Raw genomic sequence first — 20,026 nt, 5'->3', positions numbered from 1 at the left:
GCTGCGCAAGGAGAACAGGGTCACAGGTCACGGTGGGCGGGGCCGCGCCTGCGCCGTAGCCCGGGAGTCGGGCTCCGCCCCGCGAGCGCAGGTGGTCCCGCAGTGATCTGCGCGGCCTCGCGCGCAGTCGCCGCTCCGCGCCGGTTTCCCCGGGGCGGGACGACGCAGGGTCGCAGCCCCCTAGAAGCACTGTGCTGAGATACTGGTTCCGGAAAGTTAACTTTCAGTGTCGCCATAAGGCCTCAACGTGACTGGCGACACCGAGTGGCCGGCGCCCGCTTGTCCAGCTCTCATCCACGGCCCCTTTCCGGTTCGCTGAGTTGGGACGGAGTGAGGGTCCCGACTATAGCGGCCTGGCGACCTTACCCCACCCCCATCCCCCCCACCCTCGCCGCCGTTCCCCAACCCCCACCCGAGTTTCCATTGACCCAGTTGTGCAAGGGGAAGGTCAGGTAGAGGCCAGGTCTTTGCGGAGCAAAGGCTTTATCACGGGGCCAGGCAAGGACCAGGGGGTGAAGCTCAGATGTGTGTACCTGAGGGCTTCGGAGGGGCTGTTTATGCGGAAGTAAGAAGCCAGAAGGGAAGGGTGGGATTGATGGAAAGCAGCCTTATGGAGAGCTCTGCGCTGGGGCAGTGGCGGCACTTCATGCCTCTTCCCAGGTCCATGTGCAGACTGGGAGTAGGACACGGTGGGTCTTCGGCCCTCGATGACTAAAGTTCACAATCCTTCATTCTTGTCTTTCATGTGCCCACGTGATTCTTGGTCAGAGGGACTGTCAGCAAGCTGTTTCCCTGTTCAGTTGGTTGGTTGTGTTTGACTCTTTGCGACCCCATGGACTGCAGCACACCGGGCTTCCCTGTGCTTCACCATCCCCGGAGCTTGCTCAAACTCATTCTATCGAGTCAGTGATGCCATCCAATCATCCCATCCTCTGTCATCCCCTTCTCCTCCTGCCCTCAATCTTTCCCAACATCAGGGTCTTTACCAATAAGTCAGCTCTTCGCATCAGGTGGCCAAAGTATTGGAGCTTCAGCTTCAGCTTCAGTCCTTCCAGTGAATATTCAGGGCTGACTGCCTTTAGGATTGACTGGTTTGATCTTGCAGTCCAAGGGATGCTCCAAAGCCTTCTCCAACACCACAGTTCAAAATCATCAATTCTTCGACCTCAGCCTTTGTGGTCCAAGTCTCACTTCCATACTTGACTACTGAAAAAACCATAGCTTTTACTAGATGCCCCTTTGTTGGCAAAGTAATGGCTCTGCTTTTTAATATACTGTCTAGGTAGGTCATAGCGTTTCTTTCCAAGGAGCAAACATCTTTTAATTTCATAGCTGCAGTCACCATCTGCAGTAGTTTTAGAGTCCAAGAAAATAAAGTTTGTCATCATTTCCATTGTTTCCCCATCTATTTGCCATGAAGTAATGGGACCGGATGCCATCATCTTCATTGTTTGAATGTTGAATTTTAAGCCAGCTTTTCACTCTCCCACTTTCATCAAGAGGCTCTTTAGCTCCTCTTTGCTTTCTGCCATAAAGGTAGAGTCATCTGCATATCTGAGGTTATTGATATTTCTCCCGGCAATCTTGATTCCAGCTTGTGCTTCATCCAGGCTGGCATTTCTCATGCTATACTCTGCATATAAGTTAAATAAACAGGGTGACACTGTACAGCCTTGATGTACTCCTTTCTCAATATGGAACCAGTCTGTTGTTTCATGTCTGAGTTTAATTGTTGTTTCTTGACCTGCACACAGGTTTCTCAGGAGGCAGGTAAGGTGATCTGGTATTTCCATCTCTTTAAGAATTTTCCACAGTTTGTTGTGATCCAGTCACCCCTGCAAACAGGCTTGGTTTTCTCTGTATCATTTCCTACCTCATGGGCCTTGTAACTTACAGGGGTGGTTTTAGTCCATGCCTGTCTTTGGGTCATTCCTCAGTCTTGAGGGATGGAGGCAACCACTGCTTTAGCTGCCTCCTGTTGCTAAGGGGCATAGGCCTAGCAAGGGCTTGGGGAATAAAACAGTTTGACAATGGAGCTATACACACTCTCGGGTATGCAAACTGGATGGTTGGAGGGACTGCTATCTACCGGCTCAGGGTTGACACAGGGGTTGACAAAGAGGAATAATCTGGTTGCCTGTGGCCTTAGGGAGACAAACTTGACATGAAAGTTAAGAATTACAGGCCCAAACAGAGGAATCAATCGTGCTGTAACTAAAGAAGTACCAGCGGATAAAGCCAATTTTACTCAAACTTACAGGAAGGTCCTTTATAGAACCCCATGCCTCCAGGACAGAATCAGCAGGGCTGTGTCCCCAGCTGCCCCGTTGGTATAGTTCCTTTCTGTCACAGCCACTCATTGGGTGGTGGCCATGCGCAGCAGCAGGTGTGGCAGCCACACAGACACCTTGTTCTGCCAGGAGAGAACTGAGGGCTGCTCTATTCATCACCATGCTGTCTACACAGCTCTCCACGGTCTGTAGTCTAACCAGAGGCTGGTGTTTCAGCCGGTTCCTCCACTGAGGTGGGTAGATCTCTGATAGGCCCCCTTCCCATGGTGAGCTCGTCCTGGGCTAAGCTGGCACCCGTGATCATCAACCCTGAGGCCTGCTCTGCCGGGGTCCAGCCCCAGTGGATCCAGGGTAATTCGAAGACTGGATGGAGTCAGCATCTAGGAAGGAACTTATTATAAAGAGAGATTAGAAGACAGTAGGAAAATTAGTGGAGAAAAGAGGCTGATATTCCTTGGTTTACACGGAAAGCTAATAAAGTCTCAAGACAAGAAACTTGCACCATCTACGTTAGGCCACAGGCGCCCGCTTGAATAGCGGAGGGTGCCCCGCCTTGGGCTCCCTCTTGTGTGGGTCTTAGAAGCCCGGGCAAATAAGTAGACACGGAGAGCCTCTGCGTTCCAAGGGATCGGCCTGAAAAAGGGAGGGAGGGAGAGGGAGAAAGAGAGAGAGTCGACATGGGGGGAGCCAGATTTCTGAGAAACTGGTCCGAGAAACTGGTCCATCCTTTATTTTCCAGGAAAGCTCTTTATCTTTTGGTTGTACATAGAGATCAATGGATAATACAAAGTCATGCAGGGTCGGCAGCCCTGACCCTTATCGAGACCAGGCTTTCTCTCTGCATACCTAGTTGTATACATAGGTCTTAGGTGATTTACATCATCTTCTGGCCAGGAGGCCATTAGCATTTTAATGGCCCTTTTCTGATAAGGGTCCGTCAACCAGAAAACTTATTTGCCCTAAAAGTGTTGTTCTTACTAAAGTCTGGTGCCACTCTCAGAAAGCACTAATTAAGGTTACATTCTTACATAGCAAGGACACAACAATTTATAACAAGGAAAGAGGAGTACAGTGATTTAAAACAAAGAGAAAATTCATTAACTCAAAAGTCTAGTATTGCTAACATCAAAACTACTATATTCTTTTTCTACATCCCAATTACATTGATTAATATCCTCCAGGTGCCTAAAAGATAAAGGATATGGAGGCCTGGCGACAGTCATTAACACAACAATGAAAACCTACACCGATATAATTTTTAGCTCTTTAAAAAGGGGCTCTATAAGATGCTTTACGCTTTGTGCCTCTCGCGGTTGGGGGGCTATAAACAATCACATGCATAGCTGTAAAAATCTGGGTAAGCCTGTCAGGCAAGTTAGAGAGCCATCAAAGGGGTTTGATCTGAGACACTCCTTTTATATGCAGAAGACTGTTAACTGGAGCTCTAAGTTTTCCAGAGAAAGGTGGTAAGGGATAGCCCCTGTTAATGTCAGAAATATAGGTGAAAGGCATAATGCAGCAAGGCAGGCAGACTCTGGTTTTTGGGGCAGATGCATGAGCAGACCCAGTGATGCTCCCTTAAGGCCCGACTCGCCTGCCTGGCCCCTTAACCTCATGACCTTTGCCACGGGCGGGACTCCTTGTGCTGGCTCCCGGCACTGCTCCCTTTTTATCTGCTCTCCTGGGTGAAAAATACTTGTCTTGGAATGACATGTTACAACCCTTGTGAGCTGGGCGCCACCTTCTGCTCGCTGTCACTCATGCCAGTAGATGGAGACCAAGTTCAGTTCAGAAGCAAAGGGAAACTTTATTCTGTAATGATGAAGAGTGAGCAGTGTGAGCACATACCAGAGCGCACAGGCTCGGCCCTGAAAGGCTGTAGGTGACGCTGCTTTACAGGCTGCTCCCAGAGGGAGGGTTGGAGTTGTGGGTCAGGCTGGTCGAGGTGTCAGGCACAGTGACTTTACACTGGGAACTCTTTAAGTAATTCCTGTCTGGGGACCTGTTACACTTATTTTACTTGAACCCATGCTTCATACTCAATGGGCTCTTGGTAGCCAGCATGTTCTAAGGCTGCCCAGACAAGTTAGGAGCACCCTGGAAGGCTTGTCCATCTTTGATTTGGGTCAGTTCCTTTGCTGACTCATTTTGGATCCCCCTGTGGAATAGATAACAAGCTGTAAGGTTAGTTTGCGGCTGGCACCCAATTGCTAGGGTGTCCTGGGTTGCGGATAATGGCAGGTCCGAGCTCTGTAGGGAGGCATTTAAGTACATCGTTAAGGGACCTGTCTGGTGGTGTGCAGGCTTTCCTAGTGGCTCTGGTGCAGAATCTGCCTGACAATGAGGGAAACATGGGTTCAATCACTGGTCCGGGAGGATCCCACTTGTCAGGGAGAAAGTAAGCCCACATGCCCGAACTACTGAGCCTGCCTGCCTAGAGCTCGTGCTCTGCAGTAAGACAAGCCACCACAGTGAGAAGCCTGTGCACAAGGAAGAGTGGCCCCGCTTGCCACTAGAGAAAGCCCACCTGCAATGAAGACCCAGTGCTGCCAAAAATAAACATACAAAAATCTGTAAAGACAAGAACTGTATAGCTGCATGTAATGGGCAAGTCAAATTAACACAGGAATTTTGTTTCAGGAGTGATGTTGGGGCAGCCTCTAGAGGAAAGTCAAGGTTACATTACTCAGTCCTCTTCTGATTATTAGTGGGGGAGCCTGACCCCAAGATGGGCGTGGGAAGACAGACCCTACAACCGCTCTTCACCGCCTGCTGCCGTAGTGGCTTTTGACAGTAGATTCAGAGTATTTGTGTCCCAATCTTGGTGGGTGACAACCAGCAGCAGGGAGAGGGGAGAAAAAGGTCTGTCCGAATTCTTTTTAGGACCATGGGGATAGCTTACAGATGAGTTATCTGTGTCTGAACATACACAACCATCCATGTGTTTATTTTATAGCTTAAGACCCAGTGATGGAAGAGGATCTGATAGATATTATATTTACAGAACACACACGTTTCACAAGCAGATAGGAGAGCCCCGCAAGGTGACACACCCGACAAGCAGGAGCCTGCCTGCTGCTCTTCCCAGTAACGTCCAGTGACTCCTGGCCATACCTCTGGAGACCTGCAGGCTGGGGCCTGTGTCCCGACCCTGGAGGCTGTCACTGCTGAGAGACCAGGCGCCTGGCTGTGGTCTGGACCACCCTCGTGGTGACCCTTCCTAACGGGCCTCGCGGGATGGAGTCCTCCTTGGAGCTGGCAAGCAGGTCCGACAAGTCTCCCTGGGAAGCCCATCCAGGCCCAGCCTTGGGGCTCCCAGGCCATCTCCAAACTCAGAGTCCAGCGATGCTCCTTGCTCCAACCCTGGGCAGGGAGATGGGGCTGGTGGCCAGGCTACCTGGCCAGCTCACCTGTTCGCTGGCATGGAGGTGCCAGCACGACAGTCACACCCAGGATGCGTTACAAGCACTTTAAATTCAGAGATCAGGCTTAATACATATGTTTTAGAAATACATGTCTTTTTCATCCCTAAAATTATCAAAACTTTATATAAAAAATATAAAAATCCTCATACAAAGTTTGCATCTACACACGTTGGCACACTAGCCTCTCTGCAAGGTGTTTTCAACGGCAGCCGCTCCCGGGCCCTGAGTGCTCAGCCATGCCTGCCGGGAACCCAACCCCGCGGCGGTGTTTGGTGCCTGCCGCGGAGCGAGTCCCAGGCCTGGGGCTCTGGCTCTCGGGACGGCTGCCCCCCGCGGTGGCGGCCCCTCCTCGCCCAGTGTCCCAACCAGAGCTGTGGGGTGCGGCCCTAGGCCAGTGGCCCGTCCGCGTGCCCAGGCCCTCCCCCGAGCAGGTGCAGACTGTCGTCGTCGTCCTCGGACGCGTCTGCCTCCTCCTCACTGCCCGGTGGCTCTGAGGGCCGCTTCAGGCCCCGCTGCTTTGAGATGGCCAGCGCGTACTGCAGGTTGTAGCGGTTCCAGTCACAGCTGTGAGGACACATGGGACTCGTGTCAGTGAGACCGACACGGGGGCCCTTTGAGCCCAGGTCTGACAACACGGGGAGTGACCCTGGCTGGACCAGCTGGCGACAGTGAAAGCCCCCTTGCTCCCTCCCACCGGGAGACATCACATACAGTTTGGAGACATCATCCAAGTGGCGCTGGATGTTCTTCTGAAGGAACTGAACCACTGGCAGCAGCGTCCCCACTCTGGAAAAAGACGTTCCTCAGCGTGGGCTGCCACCCGAGGCCCCCGGGACCCACTCCACGCCGTCCCCGGGTAAAGGCTGCCGCCCCCATCCCAGCCAGCGGCCCCAGTGATGGGAGTCCACGGTGAGTGGGCAGGGTGTACCTGGATTTCAGCTTCTGTCCGTGCACCATGAGCAGTTTCTGAGTCCATATGAGGTAGAATTCTAAATGGCGAGATACTTCAAAGGATGAAGCTAAAAACTCCAGCACCTTCTCAACGTACAAGTCAGGCAGGGAGGAGCTTATGACCTCGACTGTGAGGGAAGGACAGCCACACTCAGCCCACAAAGACCCCGTCAGGAGAGATGTGCTCACAGCTTGTGGCCTCTGCACATGCAGAACCGGCCAGCATGTGTGAACGCAGGCCCCTGGGGGCCCCCCGCTCCTCTGGCCCAGGCTCACTCTCATCCCAGGGCACCGCCTCCAGGGTCTCCTGCAGCAGCTTCTTCTCGTTGAGCCGGAAGGCTAGGAGGATGGCCCTGGTGAAGTCCCGCTGGCGCAGCGCTGCCCGGATCCGCACAGGGGTGACGCTGGTGTCCAGCTCGAACGGGTCAAAGAGCATCTGGGCATCCAAGGAGTAAATCAGGAGCCCCTCGGTGGTGGTGGCCGCCCAGCAGCGCCCTGCAACAAAAAGCAGACTTGAGAAAAGCTTCCTGAACATTTATTTCCACTTTTCCCCTTTTTTTGAAGCACAGGTCCTGAACACATCTGGGACCCCAAGTGAAAGTGTGGAGGGAGCCTGGGGATGCTGGCCCCTCAGGAAGGGGTGCCTGGGCCTCTGTTATGGCCCCTGTGAACCCCAGCCACTAAGACCCTGTCCTGTCCCCGCCAGACACTCCAGGGGTTGGGGCGGCCGGGGGATGAGGCCCAAGGACGACACCACTGTGGGGGGGTGGGGGAGCCGCCTGCCTCCATGCCCCCACGCCAGGCATGTCTACAGCCACATCTGCCCTCCAGCAAGGACACAGATGACATCTGACCCCAGGGGGACTGTGGTGCCCAGAGCTGGCCCCGGGAGCAGGGTGACAGGCCCAGAAGCCCATCGGGACCAAGCCCACCTCTCCCACCCTGATGACCCGAAGCCCAGGGCTCACCGGTGGGGGAGAAGCGGAGCGAAGTCACCCTGATCTCAGGTTTGAAGTGCCGGGAGCTCATGTCACCTGGGAATAGAGATCCCCCTACTCAGAGGGCTGCACACACCTCAGCACCCCCCCACAGAGGGAGGTCCACGGTGCAGGGCCTCAGGTGCTACTTCGCGGGTGCTGGCGGCCTCCACAGGCAAGCCCTCAGTGTAGACACTCCCGTGGGCTAGGGCCCAGCCTAGAGCAGCCCCCCTGCGCCTAGGGAAAGCCCCGCCCAGCCCAGGGCTGCCAGGCAGGGGAGGCCCTGCACTCCTGACACAAGGCTTTTTCTCTGGCCACATGGGGGCAGGTACTAGGAGCAAGGCACAGGGCTGGGCGCCAGCCAGACATCCAGCTGCTCACAGGGGGGCCCACCCAGGCCAGGTTCCTGGACATCAATCGCTATAGCCTCAACAAGGGAGCAAAGCTGCTATTACCCAGGAAAGTGGCCAGGGAGCAGGACAGCCCGCCATGGCCTGGCTGCGGGACACGAGAGAACCCCCTGCTCACCTTTCTTCACACCCGGCAATGGTATGACAACCCCGCCCTCCTCCGCAGCATCTTGGTCAATGAGTGCCAGGTTGCCAAACTCCGTCATTTTCCTTCGGTTCAAAAATTCCTGAAGGGCGAAACCCAGACATCTCACTGTGGGAGGTGGGAAGGTGCACTCATCTGCCCCACCTCCCCCTGCATCACCAACACGGGGCCCAGTTCTGCCCGGAACCCACACGGGACACAGCGAGCCCGAGACAAGACAGCCCGGGGCCCACAGTCAGGCCTGAAGAGGGCGGGTTCTCGTAACTCAACGTCTGAACAGAGGGTGCGCGAGAGCCTGCAAGGGAGACGCACGTGGGGAGCCTCTGCTGCCACTTGCCTCAGCCTGTCCTATGGACATGATGAGAATATCCCAGCCCCAACACCTCGGAGGGGTGGGCTGCGGCCACACAGAGAAGCCCCTCACCCTGGCACGAGGGCCAGGACAGGTGAACCCAGGCGAGCACACCTGTCTGGAGGGTCCCCCAGGTTGCCTGTAGGGCTAGGGTGTGAGGAGGCCTCCAGGTGAGGCCGGACAGCTCTGGGGACCACGGAGCCCTGCAGCGCCCCCAAAACTCACACACCTCCATGGCGTCCAATGACAGGTTGCAGGAGATCTCGAACTTCTTCCTGAGAATCTGCTCCCTGACGTGATAGATGCACACGAACTTGGACATCCCTCCCGCCAGGATGCTCTGGCCATCCGCGGAGTAGCACAGAGTGGTGAAGGCCCTGGGCAGAGGGCATGCGGGCTTAGTCACCATCCAGAGGGCAAATGGCATGCGCCCCTGCCCCCTCCAGGGCTCCAGCCCAAACCCTGCAGCCCCGTCACCCGGCTCCCCGCGGGCAGCACGACCCCTGGAGGAGGTCAAGGACCGCAGCGCTGCGTCAGGGCGCTTCCAACTGAAGTCAGCACGGAGACGGGTCAGCCCGCCCACCACCCCCACAGCAGCCGCAGACAGGACCAGAGCTCAGGCCTGCGCTGCCCTGGCTGGCTCCCAGGACTTGAGACTACAACCTGGGGTTTGGCAAAGGATTCTTAGATATGACACAAAGAGCTCCAGTGACCAAAAAAAACAAGTGGGGCTTTGTCACAGTTAAAATCGTTTGTGCTTCACATTAAAATCCTTGAGAGAAAGTGGAGACGAGCGACTGGGGGAGGAGGTATCTGCAGATTGTGTATTTGATGAGGCCTCGTATCTCGAGTCTGCAGAGAGCCCTTGCAACTCGGCACCACAGACACACACCCATTAAGACAGCCCACACATGATGGCCTGTCAGCTGATGATCAGATGCCCAGGAACACCAGCGCACGGGGGACGCCAAGCCCCAGGCATGGCTACACCGCCCCGCCCCCCACAGCGCAGCTGTGACTGTAAACCAGAGTAAAGAGCACTGCTCATGACGTGGGGAGACTAGAAGCCGCTGCCCTGGACGGGCGTAAATGGTGCAGGCTCTGAAAGATGGCCTGCAGGGCAGCAGACTGCCAGGGATGCACCCTGGACCTGATAACAGGACCCAAAAACACTTATCCTCAGGGTGTGAGAACATGGACACCTGTTAACCCACATGGACCCCAGGACAACCTGCTCCCTCTGAGGTCCCAGCCACGGAGCCCCCAGGCTTCAGGACACACCCCACTGGGCACTCACTTCCCCTTGGCTGAGTGCTTGGCGGTGATCTTGTCCAGCTCTTTCCGGCCCGTCTTGAGGTCATGCCTGCCCTCGATGGAGCCCGTCTGTACTGCATTCTCGGGGTCCCAGAAGGTGATCTGTGCGTTCAGTGTGGCCACGGCCAGTTCAGCACCATCAGGGCGAAAGGTCACGGCCAGAGCTAAGAAGAGATGTGTAATCAGGGCCGGGGAAAACCCTGGGCTCCAGCCATTGGGCAACTCTGCCCTGCCCTCATCCTGGCACCCTGAGGGTCTGGGGGCTGCAGGACCCACACAAGCATGACCAAGCTGGGCAGCCTGGTGACAGAGTCTGGGCAGGAGGTGCCACGCGGAGGCCGTGAGCAGGCTAGAAACAGACTAGCTGGAGGCAGGGTCAGTACAGAGGCCCCGAGAAGATGCAGGGCCCAACAGCTAAAAGCCTGAATCAGACCCGTGTTGGGTAGCAGATAGCCTAGACCACCACAGAGACTGAGAGCCCCAGGCCGACGACTGGGTTCTGTGAAGGCTGGGCATGGGCAGGCGGCAGGGTAGGGCCTCGCTCCCAGGAACAGGAGGGAAGTCAGCTGCAGCAGGGCCCTCACTCGCTCGCTCTGCTGGGGAGCCCGATGCCAAGCCACACGGCTGTGCTGCCAACCCCCACAGCCCACGAAACTCTGGGGCCACCAGTCCTGACAGCCCATGCGCTCAGGACCCTGGGTTTACCCAAGCATGTGACTAAGACAGGGCCTTTCCCCTGGGTGCCACTCACCGTCAGAAGTGAGGGCCAGCGTCTCTGTGGTCCTCCAGCTGTCCGCCATGTCCCACAGACGCACCGTCCTGTCCCAGGAGGCGCTGGCCAGGACCGACTTCATGGGGTTGAAACACAGTCCGCTGATGGGCCCCTCGTGGCCAGACAAAACCTGTGGCCATTCAGAAGAGAGCTCTGAGGACCTGAGACCCTCAGGGGCCCTCCACCCCGGGGCTGAGCTTGCCTGCTGGATGCTGGTGTGTAGAGGCCACAGGCCCTGGGCTGGGGGTGAAGGAACCCCACCTTGGTTGGGCCAGGGAGTGGAGCCTGCCAGGAAATGTATGTAAACGGTGCCACCTCTGCTGGACGTGACCCCTATCCCCACTCTTCTCGCGTCAGCTAGGCCCCCTCCCCACACCCTGGCTCCTCCCAGACTTGTGGCCCTTACATCAAGCAGCCGGCCCGTCTGCATGGACCAGATGAAGACCTCGAAAGAGTCCTGTGCTCCAGCAGAGACGATCTCCCCGCTCGAGTCCACAGCCACGCAGGAGAACTGGGTGGGGCGTGGGGATGTGAAGGTGCGGAAGTTCCGGTACCTGTGGGCGGACAGCCCAGTTGGGACAGTTCTGGGGCCACATGCCCTCAGTCGTGTCTTCCTGACAAGCCCGACCCCTTGACCTTGCTCTCACAGCCCAGAGCTCAGGGGGACCCTGAAGAGCCAAGGTCCCCGCAGGAAGTCACCTGTGAAGATCAAAGGCGCGCACAGTCCCGTCCATGGAGGAGGTCACGATGACGTAGCCAGTGGTGGTGAAGGTCACGCCGGTGACCCCACTTGAGTGCTCCGTGAAAGTGACAAAGCAGAAGCCGCTGAGGGTGTTCCACACCTTGACCTGAGCAGGGAGGCCACGGCTCAGGACAGCCCACGTGGGTGCCCTGGTGAGTGAGGACTAGGGGCTGCGGGGGGCCTCCCGTGTCAGAGCAGCTGCCGGCAGCACGGACCCGAGCCACGTACGGAAAATCAAGTCAGGAAGGGAAACACGGTACAAGGCTCTTCGTTCCGACACCGGCGAGCCTGTGAACGGCTTCTTAGGAGCCCGGGGGGTTCCTTGCTATCAGGGCAGACCACCAGTGTGGCACCCCCCAGCCGGTCAGCAGAACAGAGACAGGAGGGGGGCCCCCCGGACGCGACACAGCCAGCCCACCTTGCCGTCGTCCCCGCCGGTCACGATGTGCTGCCCGTCGGGGGAGTAGGCCAGGGACACCATGCTGTTGAAGTGGCCCTGCTGCTTCAGCACGTAGGACTCGCTCTGCCACTCCCACACCAGCAGCTGGCCCAGGCCTGCGGGGCGCACAGGACTGCGCGTGACCCCCGCGTCCTTCCCGGGCCTGAACACGGGGGCCCAGAGCGGAGATGCTGCCTCCCACATCGCCCCCAGAGGCCGGGGCCACAGGCTAAGCATTTCAGGTGGCAACGGGACTCAGACTCGGAGGAGCCTTTGTTCTCAAGGTTTCATCAGCTGCGTCTTCACAGTGAGCCAGCGGCCTGCCAGCCTGGCCCCGGAGCCTTGGGAGCGAGGTGGGGCAGGGCAGGCTTCCCAGGGAGGAGGAGCTCCACTCGGGTCACCTCACAAACCCAGGCACCAACCTGAGCACCCAAAGGCGATCCAGTCCCCAGAGCTGTTGATGGCGACGGATGCAACCCTCTGATCCGAGATGCTGGGGAGACACACGGGACCCGGTCAGCACAGCAAGGCCTCCATCCCCACCCCAGGGTGGCTGCACAAGCCAGGACGGGGCCAGGTCTGCTGGCTGGCGGCACCCACCTCCTCCCCACCCAGTTACTGTGTTTACTTCACTCAGAACAACAGAAAACCCAGAGCTTCTGCACCCCATGTTCAAAAACTCAGAGCTTGTGGCTTCATGAAACCAACACTTCGGTTTCCTCTATACTCCGAAGATACAGGAGGGAAAATGAAAACGGAAGATAAGAACGACAAGACCCGCACACACCTCCCCGTGACTAGGGGTGGGAGTGGCACGTCTGAGATGGAGGGTGGCACAGCACCCTAAGCCCCTCAACCCAGGACAGAGGTGAAGATGGGTGTTTGGGAAGCCAACCATGCAGCCGGTCGGGCCTCCTGATCCCTCCATGGCCCTCAGTCCTGGCAGCCATGGTGTGGCTTCCACCCACCCTGCCTGGCTGGTGGACGGAGAGCTCACATGTACACACGACCACCCACACAGGTACATGACTGTACACACACATGTGTACACAACAGCACACACAGGTACATGACTGCACACACACGCATGTACACAACAACACACACAGGTACACGACTGCACACACACAGGTACACGACGGCACACACAGGTACATGACCACACACACACAGGTACACGACCACACACACAAAGGTACACGACAGCACACACAGGTACATGACCACACACACAGGTACATGACTGTACACACAGGTACATGGCTGTACACACATGCATGTACACAACAACACACACAGGTACACGACCGCACACACACAGGTACATGACCACACACACACAGGTACATGACCACACACACAGGTACATGACCGCACACACAGGTACATGACTGTACACACACAGGTACATGGCTGTACACACAGGTACATGGCTGTACACACAGGTACATGGCTGTACACACATGCATGTACACAACAACACACACAGGTACACGACTGCACACACACAGGTACACGGCGGCACACACAGGTACATGACCACACACGCAGGTACACGACAGCACATACAGGTACACGACAGCACACACAGGTACATGACCACACACACACAGGTACATGACCACACACACAGGTACACGACAGCACACACAGGTACACGACAGCACACATAGGTACATGACCACACACACAGGTACATGACTGTACACACAGGTACATGGCTGTACACACACATGTGTACACAACAGCACACACAGGTACATGGCTGTACACACATGCATGTACACAACAACACACACAGGTACACGACTGCACACACACAGGTACATGACGGCACACACAGGTACATGACTGTACACACAGGTACATGGCTGTACACACATGCATGTACACAACAACACACACAGGTACACGACCGCACACACACAGGTACATGACGGCACACACAGGTACATGACCGTACACACAGGTACATGGCTGTACACACATGCATGTACACAACAACACACACAGGTACATGACCGCACACACACAGGTACACAACGGCACACACAGGTACATGACCACACACACACAGGTACATGACCACACACACAGGTACATGACGGCACACACAGGTACATGACCGTACACACAGGTACATGGCTGTACACACATGCATGTACACAACAACACACACAGGTACATGACCACACACACACAGGTACATGACCACACACACAGGTACATGACGGCACACACAGGTACATGACCGTACACACAGGTACATGGCTGTACACACATGCATGTACACAACAACACACACAGGTACATGACCGCACACACACAGGTACACAACGGCACACACAGGTACATTACGGCACACACAGGTACATGGCTGTACACACAGGTACATGGCTGTACACATACGCATGTACACAACAACACACACAGGTACACGACAGCACACACAGGTACCTGACACCACACACAGGTACATGACCACACACACAGGTGTACACAACTGCCCACACACAGCAGAGGTGCTGACCTCAGTGAGTGGATAAGGTTGAACTCTGGGAGCTCGTGAAGGTGGAAGATTCCAGAAGCAAAACCAGTGACCAAGAGGTGGACCTTCTTGTGATATGCAGCAGCCGTCAGATTGTTAAAATCTCCTTCTTTGTTGAAAAAGTACCTAAACAGACAGGGACACAAGAACTGTGGGAGAGGGACCAGAGAGCCTGGCTGGTCCCACACCCTCACCCCAGCCTCCGCCCTGGCCCCCCGGGGCAGGTGGTGACCCCGGCCCCCAAGGGCAGGCGGGGGACAGCAGGTTGGTGCTGCCCTGCAGTGCCCCCGGTCCTCATCCCCCGCCCCGGTGCAGGATGGGCACCTACTTGGCCAGCCGCGAGTACTTCACTTTCCCTTGCTGCTCCTCGGCGGCCGGCGTGGCCTTCCCGCGGATGGTGGTCTCCCTCTCTGCCCCTTCCTCCTCCTCCTCCTCCTCCTCCTCCTCCCTCCGCAGCAGGTCTGCCTTCCAGCCTGCGGGGGCCTTCAGCCTCAGGCCCTCAGGAAGGGTGTCACACTGCCACACGCACAGGGCGCCGTCCTGGCTGAGCGTGTACAGCTACAGAGGAAGACGTGTGAGCCCGGGTGGGTTCCCCAACCCCCAGCCCACACCCACCCAGGCTGTGGGGACTAGAACATGGGCTGGTGCAGCTGAAGCCTGCCTGGCCCTCACGGCCCCCGCGTCCCCAGGGGAGGGGCTGCGATGGGGACGTACGTCCAGGCTGCTGGCCTCGAAGAAGCAGGCCACGATGGCATCCTTGTGTCCCCCCAGCGCGTAGTAGATGAGGTTGTCCCAGCGCTCGGCCCCAAACACCCACGTGGACATGTCTCTGCTCCCGACTGCAAAGCACCTGGGGACAGGGGGCCACAGCTCGGCCTGGGTTCGCGGGCGTCCACCTTCCAGCGTCCCGGGGCACGGGGGTGACGCCCGAGGTCGGCTCGGGTCTGCGTCCGCCCTGGGTGGGGGCTGGGTCCACCTGCGGTTCTCCCAGGGCCAGGAGTCTCACTGCACGTGTGTCGCTGCCCCTCGTTGCAAAACAGTCTCTCCCCTTGGCCCACGGGGGCCCAGGACCGACCCCTGAGCCCAACGGAGGGCCGCCTGGGGGACCCTGTGCCTCCCATCTCCCTGACCCCAGTTGGAGCCAACTGTGCGCTTGGCAGGAGGAAAGCCAGATGTGGGCCCAGGCCATGCAGAAGGGCACGACTTCTTGGCTGTGGCAGCCCACAGACCACCAGCATCTCCCACAGACACAGTGTGAGCCTGGGGCTATTCCTGCACTGCGGCCCAGAGAACGTGGGAAGAGTTGGCCTGGCCTAGAAAGTGGCAGCCACCTCCAGCCGCGCCCCCCAGTTCCCTCCCCTTGCCCCCTGAACGCAGGACAGCAGACACAGCCCCAGGACGCCTTTGGGACAGTTGCCCAGAGCACTGCCTGGGCAGCCAGACTGGGAGACGCTGCCAGCGCTCCTGCCGCCCACGGCTGCCATGGAGGCTGGGCCGCAGCGCGCTGGCTCGGGCCGTCCTCGCCCTGGGCCATGCTTCGCTCTACTCTCCAGTGACCAGGGTCAGCAGACCTGACTCAGACTCAAGAGCCAGGCCTGCGTCCAACCCACACGAGAGGCTTGTGACAGGCCATTTGAAAAAGAGCTGGGGACGTGACAAGTCACCCCACGTGATCAGACACTTCACAGGTGCCCCTTCAGGCCCCTCCTATGTCCAGCACCCCTGCCTCACCGGGAGTCGTCTGTCCAGTCAATGCATGTGGTCTCATCATATGGCCCAAAATAGGTTTTGTCCAGGACGAATGCGTTGAATTCCCGCTTCCTCCCAGGGGCATGGTACATCTGAGCAATGTTGCCTTTGGTGACGACGAATTTCCTGCCGTAGAAACGGTGTCGTCAACATCGGACACCAGGGCAGGTCCTGAGCCCGAGGCCAGCTTCCCACAGGAGGCAAACCTGGGTGGGGCCCTAAGCCTCACCCTGCCTCTCACGGGCCCCAAGTTCCCTCTCCGCTGGGTGGCCAGTTGGGGAAGAAGTGGACGGACTCTAGGTCACGCCACACTTTTGCCCTGGAGCAGACACCCCTTCAGGCCCTCCCACCAGTCTGGGAGATGGTCGCCAAGGGTAGGGCAAACTCGGACAGCCCCGGTCCAGAACGCCCTCTACTGTGTTTCAGAGTGTGGACACGGAGCTGGGGCTCACAGCTGACCACTGGAGCGCCTCCTCCCCGACACGGCCAGGCTGGCCCAGGTGTGAGCAACCTGAGATCGAGCCCCCTTTCCTGCAGTCCAAGAACAGGCCAGGTCTGGCCCCGTTGTCCTCATGGTGGATATCGGGGCCAGGGGCCTGTGCCACCCAACACCAAGGCTCCCTCATGGCTCAGGGGCTGTCTGTGGCTCGGATCATGGGCCATCTGAGCCCAGCACATGAGTAATGCAGCTCCACGGCTCCCACCCCGTCCACAGACGCGTACCTGCCATCGGGGGAGAAGGAGACGCTGTGCACAGCACCCTTGAAGTGGAAGCGGTGCAGCACAGACCTGCAGACCAGGCTGACCAGCAGCGCATCGCCCCCTGTGGGAAAGGGGAGCAGACTGAGGGCCAGGCTGCCAGCAGCGCATTGCCCCCTGTGGGAAGGGGGAGCAGACTGAGGGCCAGGCTGCCAGCAGCGCACCGCCCCCTGTGGGGAGGGAGCAGACTGAGGGCCAGGCTGCCAGCAGTGCACCGCCCCCTGTGGGGAGGGAGCAGACTGAGGGCCAGGCTGACCAGCAGCGCATTGCCCCCTGTGGGAAGGGGGAGCAGACTGAGGGCCAGGCTGCCAGCAGCGCACCGCCCTCTGTGGAAAGGGAGAGCAGACTGAGGCCCTGCACACGGCGTGCACACACTAGGCCTTGAAGGCGGGCCCTGGGCCCTGCACTGTGGGCAGCACACTGCCAGGAAGGATGCCTCACATGCCCACCCGAGGCCCACCCAGGCCCAGATACAGAAGCAGCCGGGGCAGTGGAGGGACTGTGTGGGCCTCGACCCCCAAGGGTCTCAGTGTTGGCCTCTAGTCATCTGGACACCACCACACCTGGCCCCCTGTCGAGGTGGTTACCTTCGTCAACAATGATGGCCAGGCGGCCGTCCGGGGACAGCCCCACACACTTGATGTTGTAGCGAGTGGCCAGGGGCAGGGTGTTGGACTTGTTGCTGGGAGACAAAAACCAAAACTGAGCCACTACACTCACGTCATCGGGGGTGGGGGGGCGGGCGGGGGCAGGCCAGCCTGCACCAGCAACCCTCACCCCTGCACAAAACACATAAAAACCTTACAAATGCGTTTTGAACATGTCAGTTCTGCTTCTAGGGCCTCATACCAAGAGGACCTGCAAATATACAGTCAGGAAACCAGAAATGACCAAGCTGCCCAGTAAGAGGGTAAGCCCAGGGACAGCACGCCCAGTAAGGCCTTCTGCAGGAGTGAGAAAAATGTGGAGCCGTGGAAAACTAAGTAAAGATAAGTAGCCACTGGGCCACACTCTAATTCTGCCCTTTATCGTATCACTTTCCATTGCTTCTTCAGCAGCCATGGGGCCTCGACCTTGGAGTGCCCCTGCCACACATCACTTAAACAGTTGACACCAGCAATGACCTGCCAGGAACTGGCCCTGGGTGCACCCTGCACTTCAGGAAACAACTCACAAGCACAGCAGGTACTGTGGCCCCATCTTATTGATGAAAAAACTGAGGCCTGCAGAGATCCAAGCAGCCTCTGCAACAGGAGGGTCTCACCCAGGTCACACGTCTGAGCCAAGTGAGTGCTCAGTGGAGACAGTGAACCTGAGCATGCTGGCCAGGCAGCAGTCTAGGGCTGGTCTCATACCCAGGCATCCTCTACCAGATATTTCAGCCAAGTGATACAACCTCAAGACACAGGGTCCAGTGGAGAGGTTAGAAGGGAGAAACCAGGACCCCTACAGCCAGTCCCGCTGCTGATCCATTGGCACTGTGTGAATCTGCAGGCCCCTCTTGGGCTGTCTTAAGTAAAAGCTGTGCTTTAGACAGGTGAGGAAAAAGCTGTTTTTACAAGGATGACTATTGCTAAGATCATTTTAGCATACTTACTTTTCCTTTTTTTTTTTTTAGTTTTTTATTTTTTTAATTTTAAAATCTTTAATTGTTAGCATACTTACTTTTTCAAGTCGAACACAGTAACTCTGTTTCCCACAGGGCTGATAACTGAATTCCCATCACAGGTAAAATTTAAGTTTCCACACTGATAGACTGTCCCCAGCAAATTTGAAAACTGAAAAGAAAACAAAACTGTCTCTATAATATAAAGAAAATACAACTCTTGAAAACGACGAAGCGAGGCTTCTGGTCAAGGAGATGGTGCAGACTCTCGCAGGCTCCCTGATTATTCCCAGGGTCCCTCGAGCCACCCTCCTCCTCCCAGGACAGTTTCTGGGCACCTCTCAGTCCAGCCCTGAACAAGACAGAATACATAAGCCCAGTTCCCAGGGGTTGTGAGCTTCCGCTGGGGTAGACAAAGGGCAGGGTCAGCGCAGGGAAGCCTCCAGACAAGAGGCGTCTGCTGGAGGGAGGGGGGGACAGGACCCGTGCTGCAGGAAGAGAACTGCTGATGGAACAGCTTTCCGACTGCAGGTGGGGTTCAAGGCTTCCTGAACAGGGTAATCTGCCAGCAGCCGATCCGTTCAATCATTCATTCAACCATCAACCACCTGCAGGTCCCACGACCTGCGTGTGGGCCACTGAGACAGGAAGGATCGCCAAGGAGCATCTGGAGCTGCAGGCGGCAGGGCCCTGGGAACCCCAAGAGGCTACAGGAGACTGGAGAGCCGGGGATGGACGGCACACCGAAAGGAGCTGGATAGGGGAGGTTGGGGTCACAGTGGGGGAGCATTCTGAGCTGGAAGACCAGAATGGGTAGGGGCAGCCTGGGTGTGGGGTGGACCTGAGGAAGCTCCCGCTGAGGACGTGAGGAGCTGGGACCTGACAGAGACAGAAAGGCTGGAAACGACGAACCTGCGGAGGAACAGCCTTCAGGGCAGTGGCAGCAGCAGGCAGGGCCGCGCAAACGCTCACGGCTCCAGACACACAGGTGGCCCGCTGTGCCAAGGGGATCGAGACGCGGGGACGATGCAGAAGCGCGTCCAGTGAGCTCGGCACCCGGCTCCCGCCCGCTGCCCCCGCGTCCTCCCCACGTCGCGAGCTGCGGAGCCTGGGAACCAGGACTTCCGTCCGGGCTGGCCTCCGCTGCCCCGCTCGGATCTCGGCGTGACCCGCCCTTAGCGCTCCTGCTCTTTTTTCGTCCGCGCGCGCCGCTCCGTCCCAGTCCGGGGCTCTGCGGCCCCGGGCCGGGCCTGTCTCAGGCTGCCGGGTGAGGAGCCGGTCGGTGGTGCCGGAGCCAGTCAACCCAGGCTCGGCTCCCTGACCCTGAGGGAGCAGTCTAGAGGAAAGACTCCATCCGGACCCCGAGTTAAGAACCCCTCACCACCCCTGGCCCGCGCTCACCCTGTAAGCGAACTTCATCCCGGCAGCCACACGTGCGTCGCTTGCAGTCTCTGCGCCCCGCCCCTCGGCTCTCAGCAAGTACTTCCGGGATGGGAGCGCGGCCACGCGCCACAGCGCCCCCTGGAGGCCTGGAGGAGCGGCGCGG

General features: G+C 57.6%; 1 protein-coding gene across 1 annotated transcript; it reads right to left on the bottom strand.

The window, feature by feature from the left end:
• Nucleotides 1–5,362: 5,362 nt before the first annotated feature.
• On the bottom strand, nt 5,363–19,923 carry PWP2 (PWP2 small subunit processome component). Its single transcript, XM_068972898.1, has 21 exons — nt 19,882–19,923; nt 18,540–18,652; nt 17,462–17,556; nt 16,839–16,938; nt 16,098–16,241; nt 15,081–15,216; nt 14,695–14,924; nt 14,349–14,492; nt 12,241–12,311; nt 11,798–11,934; nt 11,337–11,485; nt 11,044–11,191; nt 10,617–10,767; nt 9,849–10,029; nt 8,781–8,928; nt 8,173–8,281; nt 7,636–7,701; nt 6,944–7,162; nt 6,645–6,795; nt 6,428–6,502; nt 5,363–6,280 (listed from the first exon to the last, which is right to left on the bottom strand). The coding sequence occupies exons 1-21, from the start codon at nt 19,897–19,899 to the stop codon at nt 6,103–6,105; spliced, it is 2,763 nt and encodes a 920-aa protein (XP_068828999.1). The 5' UTR covers nt 19,900–19,923; the 3' UTR covers nt 5,363–6,102.
• Between the last annotated feature and the right edge of the window lie 103 nt (nt 19,924–20,026).

The sequence above is a fragment of the Capricornis sumatraensis genome, chromosome 1, assembly GCF_032405125.1.
Source record: "Capricornis sumatraensis isolate serow.1 chromosome 1, serow.2, whole genome shotgun sequence".
Classification (NCBI taxonomy): Eukaryota; Metazoa; Chordata; class Mammalia; order Artiodactyla; family Bovidae; genus Capricornis; species Capricornis sumatraensis.
The sequence above is the reverse complement of the archived record's forward strand: the minus strand, read 5'-3'. Positions and strand labels throughout refer to the sequence as shown.